Source organism: Varanus komodoensis, unplaced genomic scaffold (genome assembly GCF_004798865.1).
Source record: "Varanus komodoensis strain SLA01 unplaced genomic scaffold, ASM479886v1 scaffold5, whole genome shotgun sequence".
NCBI classification, from domain to species: domain Eukaryota; kingdom Metazoa; phylum Chordata; class Lepidosauria; order Squamata; family Varanidae; genus Varanus; species Varanus komodoensis.
In genome coordinates, this window is record NW_025336087.1 from 50584705 (window position 1) to 50606525 (window position 21821).

At 42.5% G+C, this 21821-nt stretch overlaps 1 protein-coding gene across 1 annotated transcript in view; it reads left to right on the plus strand.

Moving 5' to 3' along the window:
- DMRT3 (doublesex and mab-3 related transcription factor 3) overlaps positions 1 to 14595 on the plus strand; it is a 15094-nt gene extending 499 nt beyond the window's left edge. Inside the window, 3 exon segments of the mRNA XM_044446388.1 lie at positions 33 to 68; positions 71 to 164; positions 13631 to 14595. Of these exon segments, the coding sequence (XP_044302323.1) occupies positions 33 to 68; positions 71 to 164; positions 13631 to 14595 (1095 nt within the window).
- Positions 14596 to 21821: the final 7226 nt, after the last annotated feature.

The window sequence follows — 21821 nt, forward strand, 5'->3', positions numbered from 1 at the left end:
CACGCCGCCGGCGCACCCCGCCGCCGCCGCAGCCGTGGTCGTCCCGACCGAGGGCCCCGGTGCCGCCGCGCATCGCCCGCCCATGGAGCTGGCCGCCGCCGCCGCCCTGCGATGGGCCTCCGAGCAGCCCGCCGCGGTCCTGCCAGCACAACTGTCCAAAGCAGGTAGGTGGGACCGGGCGGGCGAGCGGGCGGGCGGGCGAAATCCGGGCGCTCTGGACGTGGAGAGCACCCAGCGGCAGTCGTCGGCTCTGGAGTCCCTGCGGGGCGGGGGCTCGGCTCGGCTCGGCTCGGCTCGGCTCCGGAGAGAAGGGGGGCTGTGAAATTTGCAGGATACGAGACGGGTTTGCCGTTTGTGTGTACCGTAGAGCCAGGCGCAGTCTTGGCACTGGGCGGGGAGCGATCCGGAGGGCAGTGCTCCTGCGCTCCTGTAGATTGCACCGCTGAGGACTGCAGCTCTGAACTTGGGGACAGGCGCTTTCAGATTTAGAGCCCCGACGTTATTATAACGGCTGCGGTACGTACTTGAAAGCTAGTCCCATCGAGAGAGTGCAGGGAGCCAAGCTTTTGCGTAGCTCTCGGGCTCAATCTGTAAAGCAGTCAAGCAGCTTTACAGGCTCGGGTCCCGATCCTCTGCCAAGACTTAATCCATTGGAGTAAATTAATCTGTTTAGGTGTTGTAGACTCTGCCTTGGATCACTTGACAGATAAACAGCGCCTTGTCCTGGGCCGTGGGAGATTTCACGGGTTATTTTTAAACGGGGAAACAGGCAGATGACAATTAGCTTTCCCTTCTTCCACTGGTTAGAAAAGAGGGCAAGGAAGGACCAGTTACCACTGACATAAGGAGCTGGGGTGCCTTTCTCTCCTTCCCGTGAGATGGAAGAAAAGGAATTGGAATCTTCAAAGTGCAAACAGACTCTGTCAGGCTTCCCAAGGTTTGAGGGACTGAAGGGATCCCCTGATATTTCTAGGATGCGAGTCTGGACTGAGCTCACGTCTCCCTTGCCCTGCTCTTGGTAGAAAGAAAGCAAAAGAGCCTCCCTTTCTTTTCAAACTGAACCAGGCGCTTCACTTAGGGCACAGATATCTAGTGGTGGCATAGAGTAAGGGCAGAACTGAGAGGCAGTGCGCTCATGTATGTGTGCGTGTGTGGGAGAGAGAGCGAGCGAGCTTGTGTCTCTGTCTTACTACCAAGCCAAGCTGATTAAAATGACTGTGATCCTGTGCTGACTTATTGGGAGAAAGTCTAATTGAAATCGATGGGACTTGCTTCTGAACGAGCATTTGTAGGATCAGTTTGAGCCTGTAGCTTCTGCCTGCACCTGTGCTGTCTGCTGTTGCCGTGCTGTCTCCATCCTTTTACAATGCTTGCACCCTCAATCATGGTGGCTTAATTGTAAGAAGGTGTGCATAGAAGATCGCAGCCAAAACATGGCAGAACAATTCAAAGGGAGTTTGCTAGATGAAGATACCAAGCAGGCTCTTTCCAACCTAAAAGTTTGGGGGATGATGCCAAAAAGAGGAGGGTAGTTCACTTGGTCTGCAGGCATTTGAAAGATGAAATTGTGATTTTGTTAATTATTTGTTAAAAATGGGGGAGGTGAGATGAATTTAGGGGTCTAAATGGTCCACTGTCTGTGGCCTGATGCCAAATTCCTCCAGAAGTACTGGAAGTGGACTTGGACCTTTCAGCCTGGAGCTGATAGCTTTGCTGAACTGAAGTGGCAAAGCAGCTCCTGTGTGTGTGTATCTACAGTGTTTTCTAGTTGGTATCAGGAAACTCATTTGGGCCCTTTAGACCCCCTGGGTCCATGCCACTTTGATTCTCCCCATATATGTTCATACCTTGGAGAGAGTGCGGTTCTCACTAGTTCGGGGCTCATGGGAAGAATGAGCAGAAGTGGAAGGCAACGGGCAGCAAGTGCTTCAGTGAAATGGATTATTGGCAGCCACACTATGGAATGAAAAAAGTGGGTTTTATTTGTGGGGAATTGAACAGCTGTGGAAAGTGTGCCATCCAGCTATTTTTTGCTTGAGAAGGGGAGGGTTTGTTTGCTTGTTTGTTTGTAATAACGCTCAGAGATGCTACAGATTGAGTGGGCTGAGCCCTTTAGAAAGGATCCCTAGTAGAAAAAGCCCCATGGTGAAATAGTTAAAATACATCACTTGAATTTAAGGCACTGTTGTGTTTAGGGTACTTAAATTTAGTATTATTGTTGCTGTTGTGCTGTGTGCAGTTGTGTCATATGCAGAATAGGGTAGACCTATTAGCTGCCCAATCTTAGCCAAATTTACCTGAAACTCCCAGAGGAAACATGCATAGGGTTGTTTGATGCTTTAGCCACTTAGATGGCAATAAGTACCATTTAACTGAAGGGGACTTAGGTCTGAGTAGACAACTATATGAGTAGATAACTACAATTATACAACTGATTAATGTGAGCCAAGGGAAGGACCTTCCTTTTAAAGGTGTCCGAGAAAAAGATCTCCAGGCATTTGGTTATGGATTGTAACCAGAGTAGTTTTTTTTTCTGTTGCAACAACTCCATGGAAACAGAAATCCTCACCACAAAAATTTCTGACCTGTATAAAATGGATCAATGGGCAGCACAGATTTAATATTTTAAAAATGAAATAATGAAATGGTGTTATTGGGAATCATTGTCTGTGATCTTGCAGAAATGGGACTGTTTTAAAGACTGTAAAGAACTAATAAAGGCAGGATGAAAAATTCAATGTCCTGGAGGAAAATTATGATGTTTCTTTTCCATCTTAACAGCAGTTTCTCACTGGGTTTCTGTGTAATCACCTCCTCTTCCTAATACTTCTTTGTAATATTAGCAAAAATGATAACTGTGATGCTGATGTTTTTGTAATTGGAATATATATTCCAATTACACTCTTGGAATGTCAGTTACACTCTAGGAATATACTCTTATTAGCAGTTAATATTTCAATTCATTTATAAGTTTAATTATGCAAAATACTCCTAGTTTGTTTGGGTTTTTTGTTTTTTAAATAGTTGCTGCCATTTAGAGACTTTAACAGAATGCTGACTTTCTTTCATAATAGCATAATGCTAAGTACTTTTAAAATATGTATGTATCTCTACAGGATAGAGGGTACAAAAATGCGTGTCATAACTGCAGGAGATGTAGGTTGCTAGTCTATATATACATACACCTACATGGGAGTAAGTCTTATTTAACTCCACGGAGCTTACTTACAAATAGAAGGGAGTAGGGGTGTGCAGAGAGTAGAAATGATGCGCTGCTCATTTCTAAGAAAGAAAAAGAAAAAATAGGAGGCAAGAAAAAGTAGGAAATGTTTATATTCTGAAGTATATTTAAGTTTTAGTGATGATGTAGCTGGTCTCAACAATATTTGCCTTCTCTATTATATAATCCTAGTTCAGTGTCTTGTTTGTGCTATTATAGTCTGCCTTTCAGTTCATAAATAGGAAGTTATTTGAAAGCTAATAGTATTAAAACATAAAATCTCTAATAAGTTAACAGGATTGGAGGTTTTTAAAATAGCAAAAAAGAGATAGTTGGATAGTCCATGAGGTAACATACAAGCAAGGTTAATAAAAAGTCCACCTAGGCAGAATTGACTTCACTAGGCAGCTGGAGCTGAAAGGGAGGGGGCTGGAGTGCCCCTTCCACAGTCGCAGCAGGGATGCAGTCACAAGGAAGACCCTTTCGCTTCTCTCAACTAGGCTAGTGTCAGGTTATGAGGCAAGGCAAAATAGGGCCTGTCTTAGGGCATGGGCTCAGTGGTATGGGAGAAGGTCCCTTGAACCCAAGCCATTTAGGCTTACAGCTATTAACTAGCTTCTTTAATTATTCCCTTAAAATGTGTGCAGTTGGTGCTGCTGTTTTGAAATGAGCTTAATATGATGACACAACCAGATCTTACTGTCTGCATTTGGGACTAACTGGAGTTTTTCCGCTTCTAAAACTGGGGATGTAACACTCCTGTTTCATATCAAACGAGTGACTTGTTTGATATATAATTTCTTTTTTTAAGGCTTTTTCTTTTCAGTTAGGTGCTGCAGTCTGTTTATTCCTTCATAGGATAAGGAGATGGTGGAAGGGAAAAGAGAAACAATATTAAAAACAGGTATTAACAAGAGAAAAAGCCTTTTGGGAATCAGTTGAAATGCTTCCAAATAGACATGTATAGAAACAGGCTGCATAGTAAACAAAAGGTGTGTTTCCAGCCAGGTTTCACAATGCAGTTAAACTGAGGCTCATGACTGATTTTCTTTTGAAGGGCTAGTTGCTTTAGTCTATTGCAGCCAATCCAAGTTTCAGTATGAAGATTCATGTTTTTATTGACGTGTGGAAAGGGAATGCCGATCATTCCCAGCAAGTTTGCATTAGTGAAGATTGTGTCCTAAATCCGGTTGGTTGTGGGTTCTTTCAAGATAGTTTCATATGTGCTCTCATCCTCCTCCAAATAATGGAAATGGAGAAAAGGAACATTATTAGTCCAGATGGCCATTTCACCTCTGCAGAAGGTTGGGCACCCCAGGAGGGAGGCTTCGGCTGGCCTTTCTGGTCTTGCAAAAGGCTGTTGTGCGGTGACACTTTCACTCCCCACCATAAGGGTTTTGTAAGGAAAAGCAGCAAGGATGGGCTTATCTTGTTGCTGAAGGACCGTCATCCCATTGCATCCCAGGTGCTCATTTTTCACTTGAGACTGCCAGGTCCCTGCACAAGCATTGCAGCCGAATTCACAGTTTGACGAAATGGAAGGAGCAGGAGGACTTTGATTTTAAAAAGCAGCATCGGAAAATAGACTTTGCATGTTGGCAGCAAAAGCATTTAAGCTTCTCCAAAAGGCTCATCCATGAACACAGGACAACATAGGGTCGCATGCAACTTAATCTAGTCCGAGTTCCCTTCATTTCAACGTGTCTGCTCTAAGTAGGGCTAACATGAGATACAACCAATAGATTGCAGACCTTGGGATGCGAGTGAAGTGGAGAGTGAGTTTTTTAAAAGTTTCACTTTGAAGCAGAGCTCTTTCGAAGGAAGTAGCCTGCTTAGGATGATGCATGTGAGGTCTATGTTTTATTCCTGAAGAAAATGCCAGGGGTGCTCATATGTTTTGCCATTTTATGCAGCTCAGCAAGACACCCGTGGCTGGTCCTACTAGGTAGCAAAGTTATGCTGCAGTTCCTGAAGCCAGGTGCTGCGGTTCTTTGGAGATCCATTGGCATTGCCTCTTGGGGGGGCGGGGGCTTGTATGCAAGGTTAGATTCTCATTCTCTACTGTAGCTATAGAATTATCATTAGATAGAAGCCCTTGTTGCTCCTTTGATGAAAATATGCGTGATTTCTGTACTGCAGGTGCAGCATCAAATTTATTGGAACACGGTTTGGGTTGCCCTGATTAAAGCTATGTTACAGCCTGACCCTAAACATATGTTTAATGGGAACCGGCTATCCTTTGACTTCAATACAAATCTGTCTGTGTTGTCCTAAGCCTAAACGGAAATCTGCTCCTGTAACTATCAGGAGCTGCCTCAGTATAAGCCATTGTGACCTCTTTTCCTCACACCTGTTCTAAATCCCTTCTGTGTAAGCTGCAGTGAAATTAATTGACATTATCTTGGTTTTATGTAACAGTTTAGGATGAGTGGGTAACATCCTAAGTAAAGTTAATTTACATCCTAAGTAAAGTTGATTTGAATGTGTGTATAATTAGCACAGGGAACATGATGCTTAGTACTATAGAACAAAGCTTCAATTCTGAGGGTTCAGTTAGCAGAAAAACTACTTGTGGATAAAAAAGCAAACTATGTCCTTTTGTCTTTCAAAAACTCCCTTGTGCATCAAATCTTCTCACTAACTTTGGCCATGGTGTGTATAAAATTCTGCAATATAAAACTATATGCCCAGAGACTTTAAAATGTTTTCTTTCTATATTAAATGTGGAGTTGGAGCCATATTTAGTTTTACATTTAGTTTTATGTAAATATTTAGATTAGTCATGACTAGCATGCAACTCCTGCCTTCAAATCCCCAACAGAGGATTTTAGGTGTAGAACTCATTGATTGCCTCTCTTCCTTTGGGGGGGACGACCCCTTTTCAGTTGTTGAGGATTTTTTCACTGATTTTAATGGGAGGAACAATTAAATTAATCACAACTTATTACAGCTTGGTATAGCTATGTGAGTGTACTTGACTCTGTACTTGAAATTGACTCTCTTCAAAAAGGAGGTGTCACTTTAATGTGTAAGAAGATTCAATCCCACAGCTAGAGGAGTGATACCATAGGAGTGCTGTAGCCCTGTAAATTGCTTGCATCTCTCCACAAATAAAAGATGGGTTTATGATCTCTCTTTTCCTTTACCTAGTTGAAACAAATGCAAATATAATACTCAAGTATCTTTCAGTGTTCTGAGGTATTGGTAATCTTGTTCAGAACAAAAGATTCTAAACTGTATAAGAAATTAATTTGAAAAAGTCATCTGTTCTGAAGGGTAGGTTCTTAAAACAAAACATATAAATCTTAGTTCAGTACACCTATAGCTTGCTCAATGTCGTTGCAAGGGGCTTAAGTGGATGAACAAAAGAAAGTTGCAATCTCCCATGTTTGTGTTTGTTGAAGACCTTGTTTTACAAGAAATGTCAGTGTCCCAACTGGAATTATTCTTGTAGTATACAATCCTCTTTGAATAGGGCATTGGACAAGCCAGATCAGATAAAACATTTCGATTTAAACTAATCTTGTCCTGCAGAAATTACTTGAAAAGGAAGTTGTAATCCAGCACGCAGAACCTAAATGTATTTATGAAATAAGCCTTCTTGACAGTAGTGTGTTGGTGTGGGTGTTTATTCTGTCAAATGGATTTCAACTGAAAGAAGATTGGAATGCTTAGGTTGGCAAGTCATGAGAGTGCCTTTAGAGAGTTCCCACAGCGTCCTGAGAACATTGCCCCGAGAGAATTCAAATTAGCAGGATGTAATTAGTGAGATGTCATGCAAACATCTGCTGAAATCAAAGCAGTGTGCCTTAACTAGCTTGTACCATGATCATATCTTACTCTTGGGAAAATTAATTATAATTGCTCTGGTGAATAATTATCATTTATTCTACAGTTAAAGGAGCCCATAGCAATGTTCCTTTCTTAGACCCAATGAAGTCAATTAACACTTTAATCACACTGGCCAACATCCAGCCAGAGGTAAGTCCCCTGTGCTTTTCATTGTGGAAGAAATGTAAGCAGAGGCTTAATTGTTTGTTGAAATTGATGGAACTGAAACATGCACAGGGTCCCATACCAATTTTTCATTGGTAAGCCTTAATTCTGCTCCAGTTTCGACTACAAATTTCTTTCCATGAGTTTAGTCCTGAAAACTGTTCAGGTAGCAATCCTATAATATGTACTCAGGAGGACTTTTCTTATGAACGAAATAAACCTTACCTTTCAGCAGATACAGGATTGCAGTCTTAGAGGCCATGCAAGTATTTAGACAGGAAAAAATTCTACAAATTATGTCATGCCCCTACCAACATAGCTGGCTTTTTCGTGTCTACACTTGCTTAGAATTGCAACATGAGTTTTCTTTGCTACATTACTTTTAATACCTGCTCCTTGAGTCACCTGTAAGTTTCCTGTGACTTTCATTAGTGGGTTCTTTGCTGTCGTACGAGAATAGCCATCTTACCCTACAGCATGTGTGTGTCTTGCATTCCAGGCAATAAAAATCCCTGAGATCTGCATTGGGTTCTTTATCACTTCCAGAAGGTGCTTTTAAAGGCTAGATGCATTGAGAGGAACATGGCCTGAAAACCAAAGCAAGTGCCTTTTCAAGCTTCAGGAAAAGTATAAATATGAGAGAGAGAGAGAGAGAGAGAGAGAGAGAGAGAGAGAGAGAGAGAGAAGCAGTATTGACTTGCATACTTTCTCCCACCCCCTACTGATATATGAACTTCCCAGTTTAAAAGATTACAGTAATCACAGGAGGACAGTGTAAATCGAATCTGATAGCAATAACTTTTGGGGAAGGTCAGGCTCAAGTGAAATGTTACCAGGCAACAGGCATTTTGTTTGCAAAATACAATCAAAGAGCATTGATGAGAAATTCTTTTCTGCCAGCTAGTCAGCACTTTCTGCTTAACAGCTTGAGGCGAGGGGAGGAGTAAATCTTCATTCATCAAATGTCCCAAGGCACTGTCTTAGACTAGGCGCTTAGGCTAGGCTTCCACTGCTTCTTGACAAGAGGAACTAGTCTTGTAGGCTATCTTCAGCTGACCCAGGACTGGACTACTTTGGCCCTGATTAGTAAATGTCCCTTTGCGGGTGAGCTTGAGTACATTTCAGGCTGCAACAAGAAGCAAAGCAGAAAGCAAAGTCTTAAACAATTAAAGGCAGTGAAAGCTGCAAATTGTTTTTCAGAGAACCCAACCAGTGCAAAAAGGAGAGATATACATGTATTACTAGTAGTGACAGGAATAATTAATTGTTTTAGAGGAATTCAGATATTCTTCCATAACTGCTGAATTCCCTTGTTAGGTTGAATAGCATGCACCAAATTGGAGATCTGTCACTCCAACAAGAAATTGTAAATTCAAGGCTGACATGTAAGATTAATAACAAAACTACCATGCCTGCATTTTAAGTATGAAAATGGAGGGTGGAAATCAGTAGAAATGTTTTTTCTTCCAGATGCTTAAAGTGTCAGTAGGGCCAGTGACTTCCTCAAGCGAAAGAAAATGCCCCACTATTCTTAGAAAAGCTGCTTGTGGACTTGGTTTCAGAATCTGCCTGGGTCACATATAATATTAAACATTGTGGAAACAAGCAGCAAGAAAGAGGTGAGACACAAACTTTGGACACATTTAGGGGCACATTTATCAAACAACAGCATCTGCAAGGGGGTATTAGTGTGGGATTTAGCCAATTCTTTAGACAACTGGCTTGGTGGGTATTGGTGAGCATTCCTTCCCTGGATTTAGGGAGGGTAAATGTGGCTTTTCCATGTTCCCCAATGCTATACTTTCTACGTGCGAAGGGAGGCATTCCCATGTCAGTGAGTGAACTAAGTCAGCTCCTAAAAATGAAACTTCTAGGCCATGGGTGTCTGTCAGGCAAATTCTGGGTAGGGCAACAGAATATCGATTAACCATGGGCTTCCTTTATGTGTGAACCAGGTCATTTGCTAGAACAAATGTGGTATTTTTCACTTGTTCAGCTTGAAATTTGAAGTGGGTAAGTGTCATTAGGAAAAATGTTTGGAATCCTGCATGGCAAGCAATTTCATAAATTAAAAACCGTAGTTTCCATTAAGAATTAACTAGTTAGACTAGAATGTGAATGAAACTGTTTTTATTTAAAATTGTTTATTATTAATATACTTCCATTATTCAGGTTTTTGGTATTTTTTATTTTGTAGGCTGGTATATTTATTTCAAATAAATGAAAATTCAAAGCAAACAAACATGGAATTCTTCAGGTCTGATTACTATTCACATAGTAATTTTATGTATAAACACAAATACTGCCAGACAGTATGCAAAACAATGTTAATTAAGTCTGCAAGAATTCCTTTGGCTTCTTCCTTAAGAATGAAAAAAATTGCAAACCAAGAATAAAGTGGCTTATCAGGACAATATCTTTCAAGAACATGCATATTGTTTCATTTAATTTTTTTTCTTCATTAACTAGTGTGAGAATTGGTTTCTATGAATTTATATACTGGGGAAGATAAAAATACTACAGTGGTGTTAACCACTGAAATCCCAATGATAAAAATACGGGATAAAGATAAAACAGTCACGACTAATATACATAGCTGGGCCACAAACACGACTAATATACAGAATTGGGTGACATGACAAGGAAAGAGTATCTTAAGCAACTGCCTGGGAGTTTCACAGGAGTTGCACCATTAAAAGCTTGTTTCTTGGATGCCATAAGGTGGAGCATGTGCTATCACCACAAGTGTCAGTCCTGAGTACCTCAGTGACCACACAGGGCAATGAAGATATTGTTATTAATTTCATTTCTATTACCACCCAATAGCCAAAGTTTTAGGTACAATGGTTCATAAAAATGATACAATAAAAATGCCATTAAATCTTACATAGCTCTTAAAACAGCTAAAAGCATACCACGGAGACTAACCCTGTAAAAGAAATATACCTGGGATGGGTTATCTCCTCAAAGCCCTGGATAGCCAAGTATATATTTAAAACCATCTTGAAGGGCACAAAGGGCCATCTTACCCTGGCGCCAAAAAGGTGATGGTAGGCTGCATGCCCCCCATTGCATAGATGGGTGGGGGTCACCACGGAGAAAGCCCTCCCTCTGCGTGCCTCACTAGGAATGTTGCGCACAGTGTCTGGGTAGATTGCAGTTGGGCAGGGTGCTTCAACAGGTAGTGTGGTCCCAAGCCATGTTAGGCTTTATAGGCTAAAACTAGTAGCTTGGATTTATCCTGGAGACATTCAGGCAGCCAGTGCATGCAGGCCAGAACTGGCGTTAGTGCTTGGACCTCCCTGTCATATTCATCTGGCTGCTGCATTCTGCACAAGCTGCAGCTTCTGAACAGTCTTGAAGGGCAGCCCAACATGCAATCTATTGTAGTAACCTAATTTAGAGATCACTGAAGTATAGCTTATTGAAACCAGGCTCTTCTTGTCCAAATAGGGGTATACGTGGGCCACCAGCTGTAGCTGGTAGAAGACACTCTGGGCCACTGAGCTTCTTCAGATGACAAAAATGGATCAGGGAGAATCCTGAAGCTATAAATCTGCTCCTTCTGAGAGAGTACGACCCCATCTAGAAGAGGTTGAACACCCTTTATTTGGTCAGGGGACCCACCTACTCATAGCATCAGTTGTGACCTTCAGTTTGTTAGCCCCTGTTGTTGCGGCCAGTTCCCAGTGTAACACACCCACAGCCTCACCTGCTGATGATGGAAAGGAGAAGTAGAGCTGTCTGTCATCAGTGCACTGATGGTGACACCCTGTAAAACTACTCAACTCACATGGTTTCATGTAGATATTAAGTAGCATGGGAGACAGAACAGATCCCCAAGGAACTTCTTGCTGGAAAATCTATGGGGTTGAACAATATTTCCCAGGTACCACCTTCTGGAGGTGACCCTTCAAGAAGAAGAGCAGGACCAAGCAATGCAGCCCGCCCCTCCGCACTCTTAGCTCAGTTTCCCTGAAGGCACGCCAAGCTTGCTATGCCTTCAGGGGTAGCTGCCAAAAGCTCCAAGAGTAAAAACAGTCTATTTGAAGAGCTTCAGGCTTGGTTGACAGCAACGTGCTCAAGAACCTTGCCAAGGAAGGAACATTTACTACAGGCCTTAAGTTATTATCCCTGAGGTAGCTTCGTCTCAAGCTTTATATACCAGGAACAACAGTTTGAACTTGGTTTGGTATCCCACTGGGAGCCAGTGCACTTTTCAGCAGTGGCATTGCCTGTTTTTCAAGATGCTTTAGTCAGCAGTATTACAGTTGTATTCTTCTTCACCAGGTGCAGCTTCCAGACTAGTCTCAAGTGAAACCCTATATACGCATAGAGTTCATTGCTTGCAGCAGTCCAATCTTGGTTCACAGATGCTTGTACTGCCATTGTCAAATTATCCTGCCTAGGAGTAGCTGGTAATAGAGACTCCTAATCATTTGGAGATTTCCTGGACCTTAAGTAACAAAGATCGATCCTGGAACTTTGTAGCTACATTTCTCAGTGGGATGTAAAACAATTGGATCTGTAATTTAAAACAGCAAGATGATGAACCAAATCATTTCCTTGATAGTTGGCACTGCAACAACATTGAAAGTGCTTTCCTGTGTAGTTCATGTTCTCATGACTCCTGCCTCCCGATATTGTTACCTGTTTTAGTTACCTACTCTCTGCTTCTCTCTTCATATGTTCATTTGGACCAGCCCAGCCTACCTCACAGTGCCGTTGTGGTGGGGATAAGATTGAGACCAGTGGAGAATGATGGAAACCTCTTTGTGCTTCTAAGAAAAAAGTGGAATATAACTCAAATAAATAAATATGCTTTCATCTTTCCTACTGTCACTGCCCTGCTTTGTGGAGAGCCATGTGGCCAGAGAAACAGCTGTGGGAGCTCTTGTGAGAATGGCTTGTCAGCCATTCCCACTCATGGGAGTCACACAATCAGAAGTGTTGACACAGTGAGGCAAAGGTGAGAGGAAGGGGAGAACTGATGGGGTTGCAGTGATCATGGCAGAGCATGATGTGCAATGCTGTGATGTATGTTCTCTCTTGCCTCAGGCAGTGAGACACCATGGGCAGTGGCTGGTATAAGGTGCTAACAGCGTTTATTTATTATATCTAGGCTTTTTCTTTTGTAAAGAACTTAAAGTGGCTTACATTATTCTCTTCCTGGTTTCAGTCTTATCCCCATAATAACAACCCTGTGAGGCAGTTGGGCTGAGAGTCTATGACTGGCCCAACGTCACCCAGTTGGCTCCATGGATTAGGTGGGACTAAAACCCAGATTGCCTGAGTCCCAGTCCTGCACTCTTAACCACTACACCACACTGGCTCTCTGCCACCAATGCCTCGTTATTTAGAAGGTGCTGTTGGCAATTTATTGCACATGCATCAACAGGTAAGACAGCAGGTTTGGGGCTAAACAAAGGAATGTCTGGGCAGGCACCCAAGAAGAAATTCCCTTTGTCAAAGCTCATTCATATTATCTGTGATTTTGTCATAGACAAGTGTATTTTGATGAACTGAACAGAGTTCAGAGGCAAAGTTCAGGATTAGCACATTGTAGTAATTTATGTAGGGATTATATTGTAAGTGGGTTTTGTTGTTGCTGATAATAGATGAGGTTGAAGGGAACAGTAAAAGAATTAGGGAAATACTTAAAGTGTCTAAAATACTGCAAATACAACAGTATAGAATGGAGATACTGACATGTGTATATGCCAAACCGGGTGCTTTCATCTGTGCTTACGTCTATGCTTAGGTATCAAAATGGTTAATTCAGATGCCAGTGATGGCTGGCTGATAAATGAGTATTTCATCCTACTGATATCTTGCTCTACAAACCAAGTCTTTTGAGTCTTGTCTGATTTAGATCCATTGAAGAAACTGAATCATAATCTAGTTGCACTGATCTTGTAGTGCCACTAACATGTAGACTGTCAGCAGATTTGTTTTATGTGCTTAGGAATATGAAAGTCCCGTTCTTTCTGAAAAGTATTTTTTTAAGTTTGCATGACGGGGGTGATTTAAGGATTATGGAATAACCTTTTTGGTTTTCAGCTATCCAGCTGTGTACTTCCCATCCCAATGCTGATATTAAAATGCACTATTCTGGTTAGTGTCAGAGTTGGTAGACTGCAGTGGTGGGTACAGGGAGTAGCAAATGGGAAAAATGTTTTCTTATTTCCATTTCTGATTTGTTGTGACTGAGGATGGTTTGTACAATTCAAGGAAGCAGATCTAGGAAAGAACCAAAGAGGTGTCGGTAGGTGATGGAGAAAATTGTATCTGTTATATAGGTGGCCATTTAACACTTGCTGAAATCTGGAATTTGTCATTATATGTCATACTAAGAAAAATGTGTGATTCTGTTCCTATTTCCTTGGCATAACAAAGCTGCCCTCTGTTTTATAGACATGACTGAAGAGAGATTGGGTGATATCAGTGGAGCCGACAGCACTGAGACCTACAGTGACAAAGATACAGACCAAAGGAGTTCCCCAGATGTGACAAAGGCCAAGAGCAACTTCGCTCCTGAAAGCCCTGAAATTGTTTCTGTTGATGAGGGTGGGTATGCTGTCCAGAAAAACAGTGGGAACACAGACAGCCGGCCTGAGACTCCCAAGTACCAACCAGAGCAAAATCACCTTTTGATTGAAGGTCCGTCCGGGACAGTTTCTTTGCCTTTTGGCTTGAAAGCCAACCGGCCACCCCTTGAAGTGCTAAAGAAAATCTTCCCCAACCAAAAGCCAACTGTGCTTGAATTAATCTTGAAAGGCTGTGGGGGAGACCTGGTGAGTGCTGTTGAGGTCCTTCTGTCGAGCAGGTCCTCCATAGCTGGTGGAGACAGAACTTCTGCAGAATCGGAAGGTCTGGTTTTGCCTTCAAATGGGCACCTCTTTGAACACACTCTGAGTTCCTATCCCATTTCTTCCTCAAAGTGGTCCGTAGGCTCTGCCTTTAGAGTCCCAGACACACTGAGGTTTTCAGCTGATACTAGCAATGTTGTGCCAAACCCACTGGCTGTACCCTTACAGCATCCATTCCCACAGCCACCCCGTTATCCCCTGATGTTGAGGAATACTTTGGCCAGAAACCAGTCTAGTCCATTTCTACCCAATGATGTTACTTTGTGGAACACCATGACCCTGCAGCAGCAGTACCAGCTCAGGTCGCAGTATGTCAGCCCTTTCTCCACTAATTCAACCAGTGTCTTCCGAAGTTCTCCTGTCCTTCCTACGCGCCCATCGGAAGATCCTAGGATCTCAATTCCTGATGATGGATGTCCTGTTGTGTCAAAACAACCTATTTATGCAGAAGATGACTATGATGAAAGATCTGACTCCTCAGACTCTAGAATACTAAACACTTCTTCCTAGAATGAAGGTTTGCCATGAGATCTTGCAGTGAGGCAGAACTACTGGGCATGAATGGAAGGAATTATAGTCCTTGTAACTGTATAAAAAAGCGACTCTGCTTGTTACTGTCCTTTAGCAATAAAGACATAAATTATTTTATTTCTTGCACTTCACTGGAAAATGCCAAATAGCTACGATTTCATGGCTTTAGTGCTGAATGTTTATTACAGAAAGAAGAAAAAAAGGAAATGGATAATTTTAAGTGTAGTTGTACAAAACCTGGGGCTGTGGAACAGTTAAAGTGGATCAAATAAGTCTTGCCTTTTAGACACCTGGGAATGTTGGTATTGTACTTGAATGCAGTGTTCAAAGTGAGGACTCCTCAGGATATAGGAAATTTAAAAGCAAATAATTAGTGGCATATGAACTAAACAGGGACCATGTTGACTTTATGTTACATAATTATGCTGGTGTTAAAACCAAGAGCTGCAAAATACTGAAAAGAGCAAGCTGTCCCCCATGCTGTTCAAGCTTGGACAATTTTTTGGAGACCTTAAATGCTATTATTTTCCCATGGCTAGATGAAATATATATAATGTCAATGTAAAGTCAATTACAGCTGTGAGTTGCATGAAAATGTCTTGTGAAAAATGAACACATGATTAAACATTGTCAGGTTAATGTAGCATGCTAAGGACTCTAGGGGAAAAATAAACTCAGTTGATGAACCTGATTTTCACATGTCATTTATATTTGGGAGAAAGATGGCTTTATGGATAGAAAACCAGTTCCCCAGAAAGTAAAAATGCGTGTGGCTTTATTGATAAACTGGAGTGAGAACAGTTATCTTGAGCTGATACCGCGGCATAGTGGAGTCTGGCAGAGAATCCTGTGTTGGCAGTGTGTGTGCCCAAGTGCAATTCAATATTTCCATGGCCTTTAATACTAGCAAATGATTGCAGTGAGTATTTTTAAAGCCGTTCAAGACTTCTAGGGGCTGCTTCATATGCCTGTATGAGTTCCTTAACTTCTTGTGCAGTTATATTAATGTAGTCTTCTGGGGCTCTGCCTGAAACTCCCCCCTCTAAAACTGATTTGCATTGGACAGAGTAGATGGAAGTTGGGGGGAAACCTATATTGAGCCACAAGCCCAAATTGTGCACATGGCCATACAGCTGCTATTTAAAAAAAGAAAGAAAACAAACGTTCACATGCATGGGAAAGTAGCCAGTTTCTGTGTTCCTTTCTTTTGCTGTCATAATGTTTCAGACCTTCATAACTATCTCCCCTCCCTCAAACAAATACGTTGGAAACGGTATATTTTGGTTGCCAAAGATGGTAGGGCAGGGGGACAATGGGAGGCAGCTATCTCTATTATGCCCTGAGATGATTCTTAGGTTCCTAATAGGCTGTGTTTCTTACAAAGCTGAATTAGTTCAACTAACTGTCCTGGTGCACTAATGCTTTCGTAAGGTAAGATGTCCTTCCCTAATGTAAAAAGTTCAGATACAGTTTCAGTCAGGTGAATTAATCTCTTCCTCTTGCAAGTGTGTGGTTAGGGAACTGGGAGGTGGGGGCTCTGTAGACTTGGTCCTCTTCCATGTGTAGTATTTGGTTCCAGAGTGCCTCATTTTCCATTGGATTTTTGCTTCTTGGGACATTCTGGCTGATGCTGATTGCCTGAAATTCCACAGAAGCACCCAACAAGCTTTTGTGCTTTCAAAAGCTGCCAAAACCCTTTGGGTATATGTAGAAGGCTGGACTTTGCCAGCTTACCTTTTTCATACTTCAAGGGTGCAACTCATAAAGGTCTCTTGTTATTGCTGGCAGGCAGTCTCCTTCCTGTCTGCCTGGAGGATATGCTTCTTCCACTGGGGCTGTTGCAGGATTAGGCTTTATTGTGCCCATTCACAAAAGTCTGCTGTGCAAGGGTACTGTGGATTGCCTTTTAGCAGATCCTTTAGAGATACTGATGTGCTGCCGTAAGGAACACAGTAACTGGGCTGTGTGGTCTGACCTCGAGATATGTCTGCAATTTTCCAGGGGTAAAAACAGTGCAGTAGCTTGCACTATGTCTGCCTCGGCATAACACTGAGCCAGGTCCTAAGGCTGTAACTCAGGGAAGGTAAATACGTGGCCCTCCAGAGGTTGGCATGTATCTCTTACCAGCTCTAGCCCACATAGCTAATGGTGAGCAATGGCAGGAGCTACAGTCTCACAACATCTGAAAGGCCACATGTTCTACACCTGTGCTATAACCCTTCCAGAAGTTACATTACAAAAAGTCTCATACATTACCAGGTATTTTTTTCTCATGGACAAGACTGCAGCCTACATGTCGATATCATACATACTCGACTCCTGTATGGGACGCCTTGAATCAGAGTGCCACATGCAGCCTGGGTTATATTTTGTATCATCAACAAGTGGTGCTTGCAAATGGAGGGCTCCAGACACCACTAATGATAAGACAATGTACAGATAGTCTGTCTGTTCTTCTTTGGTGTATTTTTCTGGTAAGGAAGAAAGAAAAGAAGCAGTGAGAAAACATGGAGTGCTACAAATAGAAGACAATACCATCTGGATTTTTGATGGAACTCCTTGAATGAGATGGTGGGATTATCACAATAAGAGCCTCATCAGGACACACCTGAAGTGTGGCATGCAAGAAAGAAATACTCCATACTAGCATACTCCAACAAATAGTGAAAAAATAACAGTTTGAATCTATATAATTATAATGTCCTCTAAATTAGGCTATACAAATCTGACAATTCCATGTTCATTAAAAAGAATTTTTGTTTAACACCATCTCAGATTAACAGGAAGGACTTTGTATAGCGAAAGCACATGTTGCATGAAGGACCACCCATGATGGACTTTGTTGATGCTTGCTAGCAACTGCTGGTCTTTCACCTTTGCTGGGGCCAGGGCAGAAATCTTTGCAAGCTCAGTTGTAAATTGTGGGCAGGCTAGTGGCTTTAAAAGCCTATCAGCAATGCTTCTAACAATCATTTTTCTAGCACTGAAATAAGAAACTGCCCAATTGCTTTGAGCACACGATCAGCTCCCGCTGGTGATAGTAAAAATGGTCTGACACTGGCAATGACAGCAAACTGTTTCAGTGGGGGTAAAGAAGTTATCTGAGGAATTTGTGGCAGTAAAGCAGTGCAGGGCCACAAATTTGGATTGGGAAGACATTCTGGACTGGGCATGTTGCTTGCCTTTCCCCACAATAAAAGCAGTGAGTTAAGCATGCTTTAAAATGTTTTTGAAATAATATGTTGTTTGGCTTTCAGAGACATTTGGCCATCTGACGTGAAGAACAAGGTGGCACCTCTGCCCACTCCATGCCCGGCAGCTGAATCCTTCTTCGTAACCACTGATGGGACAGCATCTTCCACCTCACCAGAAAGGGACAGGCTAGTTTAGTGGGCACAGGGCAGGCCACTTAGCCACAGTTCTCAAACACCTTGCTGCCTCCTCTCAGCATCTGCCGCATGATGGGGCGGCTTCCTTCTGCTGGCTCTGCTCAGAGTCCTCTGCTTATGTATTGTAATATCTCATTTGCTTTGTGCACAAGAGCAGTACAAGCAGTGCTGCTGGACAGTATGAGTCAGTATGTGTCTACTCAAAAGTAAGGCCCTGGAGCTGAATTGGACTTACTCCCTATGTATAGGATTATAGTGATAGCCTCTGTTGCCATTCACATGGAGGGGAAGGAAATAACTGTTCTGTATGTGAGTGGCTGAAATGCACAGCACTGGGGAAGAGGGTCTAAAGAGCCTTTTGCATGCTTCTCAGCTCAGATGGGAGTCGGTGCTTAATTCAGGATACGCCCCTGTTAGACATTAGCTTGGAGAGGGGCTGCATCTTAGTTGCTTGCTCCAGGTTTCAGGCTCTATCCTTAGTGCCATTGTTTAAAAGGACCAGCTGTTAATGTGGCAAACCTGTGGTGCTTGCGACCTCAAGAGAGTTACTGCCACTCAGCCCACAGACAATCCCACTAGATGGAGTATGGCGAAACAACTTGACCTTTTATAAGGCACTGTCCTATTTTCCTAAGAGAGAGTTATGCTCATTTTTTCAGGTTCTGCCATCTCAGACTTGATAGACTCTAACCAGGAAAACAGGCAGCTTCCTTACACTGAGGCAGCCCACTGGTCCACCTGTGCAGTACTGGCCATGCTGACTGGTGCAGGCTCTGCAGGGCTTCATGCAGGAGGTTTTCCTGCCCAGCCTGGAGATACCAGGACTGGAACTTCGGACCTTCTGCATGCAAAGCAGGTGCCCCTTCTGCATGTGTATTTGACCGAGCCGTCAAGCTGGCCCTTTCCAAAGGTCTGCAGGGGCAGCTCCAGAACATCTGTTGGATTCATGGTAAACAGGTTTAGTTCCCATTTGCCTTGAGGGATTTGAAAAATGAGTTTGATTCTTCCATCCCGTTATACCATTTCTGTGATTTATACTTTATGTACCTGGGCTTGGCAGACGCGAGAAGAGAAATAAGATTGATGCTAAATTTATATGTTAATTTTAATATTGGAGCTATCCTATGTTTGAAAAATAAGATCAATTCTTCAACTTCATTCCTTATGGGGTGCTGGAGATTGTCTTTATGGAGAAAGGAAATTATTTCTGAATGCACGTTATCCCAGACTCCAATTCTAGTGGACACATAACTTCCATGAACATCATTCAATTCCCTTTCTCATAACAAGCTTACTTGATATGGCCTGTTAACATTATCCCAGGACTCATGGCCACTGGAATTTATATCATTTGGTACTTTGATCTCTATAATGGCACATTACTTTTGTTAATATCTTTTTTGGGAAAAAGTTTTTTGCATTGTGGCTTGGCAAGGGCCATCAGAACCTGGCATCTGCTTGAAGGATTGTAGGCCATAGACACTGCAACAGCAATCCTGGGCTAAGAGTCACTACCAGATGTATTAGAAATGAATGTCAATTGTTTTCCAAATAGCAGTGGAGGCTAGATGCTATAACCACAAACTGATGTGCTTATTGTTTGGCCCTGAAAGTTTTATGACTTGATCTTGAGTTGTGTGTGCTTCTTATTGTTGAGTAGACTGGTATTTTTTTAGTCATTGGTCAAATGTTTAGCTGAATGTGTATATGGTTGATAACCAGTGTTGCCCAAGGTTATGGGTGGCTTATACGTCCCTTATGGACATCCTTCCATTCTGAAGCCAAATACAGTCCGGACACAAACAGGCAGTGGTCATCTGGGGCATGTGAGGTGGGGATTTGGCCTTTGGGTCTCCAAGCAGTTCTACGCGCTGGAGAAAGAAACAGGAGGATCAGCCATAGCAACAGGGAAGCCTCTTCAGGTCAACAGTTCAAAGTTGCTCAGGTGGTACTCTTTGCCCCTTCCATCCACTGGCAGACATGCCAGTCCAACCTGTGCAACCTCCTGGGGGAAAGGCTTGGTGTCCATGTAGCTCTGGAGGGAATCTCTCCTGTTATTTCCAATCTGATTCAGAGATAACAATGGGAATCCCTACATACTCTTCTTCCTAACTGGGAAAAGGAGCAGCATGCAGAAGGATCTCCACGGTTACCTCTGATGCCTCTAAGCCCAGCCCCTGATACACTAGCAGGGACTGGGCTTCCAGGGGAACAAGAGTTCTTTCTGGTCTTTCAGGCAGAAGATTCCTCCCCTTGCGGAGTGGAGAACGCCTTTGCTTCTGCCTGTGCTTTATCCTGCTTGAGCATAACAAGAGCTGGGACTTACAGCTACTATGCAGACATCCTATTGATTGTAATTTGATTGCCCCTCCAGTACATGGATTTGTGCATTCTTGACACTCCATCCTTTGGGACATTTGCTGTGAACAAAGAAGCTACAGAAGGGCAACCCCATTCATTTCAGTGGCAGAATTTGTTGGTGAATAATCTCCTTGGACTACAGATCAAGAGTGCAATATACAGAACAGTGTATCTGGAACTTTGAATAGATGAAATCCAGTTATTTTTTTTAAATCAGCTTAACCTAGTTAACTGGTTAGTGAACCTGTAATTGATCCACAACACAAGTCATACTCATTATTCTTCTAAATCACCCTTTCTCCAGTCGCTTTAGGATAGATGCAAGCACACCATTACTTGGGCCTTCATGATCCTGGGTTCAGGGGAGTTGTCTGGCTCCCCCTGTTGGCACAGGTGAATTCCCACTTGTTTCCTTCTGTGTATCACCACTGTGCTCCTAGTGGCAAGGAAGATGCAAATAGCCTCTTCTCAGAACTTGGCTGTGCCTCACTGGGAAAATGCCTTCCACTCCCCTGTCCCAGAGCACGTATGAAGGGTTGTATCCAATGTTAGTCCTACTTAAAGTAGACCCACTGAAAGAAATGGGGCTTGGATTAAACATAATGTCATAATGTAAAGAAGTGATAAAAAGGGTCACTGCCTCCCAAGTTCACCTCAGCTTCCTTTTTCAGGAAACAACATCTCACTGTGTCCAATTATCATGAATCAAAGGTGGAACATTCAGAACTAAAGGAGGAATGTGGAAAGTTATGCAGCAGAAAGAACAGAAATATTAAGTTTCTGTTAACTAACAGTACAACTAGCAGTAGAGGGAAAAGTTCTTCAGCATCTTTATTAATGATTTAGATGAGGAAGTACAAGGAAAGATAAGCAAATTTGCAGATGATTCAAAAGTGGGTGGAATAGTGAGCACCCTAGAAGATAGAATGAACATCCAGGGTGATCTTGATAAACCTGAATGCTGGGCAGAAAGCAACAGAATGAGCTTCACTAGTGAAAAGTCCTCCACAGAGGAAAAGGAACCAAAGCATCAATACAAGATGAGGAATATGTGGCTCAATAAAACTGAAAAAGAAAAAGACCTTGGAGTTATTGCGGACAACAGGCTAAACATGAATCAACAATATGATGCAGCTCTAAAAGGGCAAATGCTATTTTGGAATACATAAATAGAAGTATTACTTCCAAATCATGAGAAGTAGTTGTTTCCCTATACTCCTTACTAATCAGACCTCAACTGGAATATTGTGTCCAATTCTGGGCACCAAGATTTGAGAAAGATGCAGAAAAATTAGAAAAGGTCCAGAGAAGGGCAACAAAAATGATGCAGGATTTGGAAACACTGCCACATGATGTGAGACTGAGAGAACTGGGCATGTTCAGTCTTGAGAAGAAAAGACTGAGGGAGGACATGATATTACTCTGTGAGCACCTTAAAGACTGTCACAAAGAGGA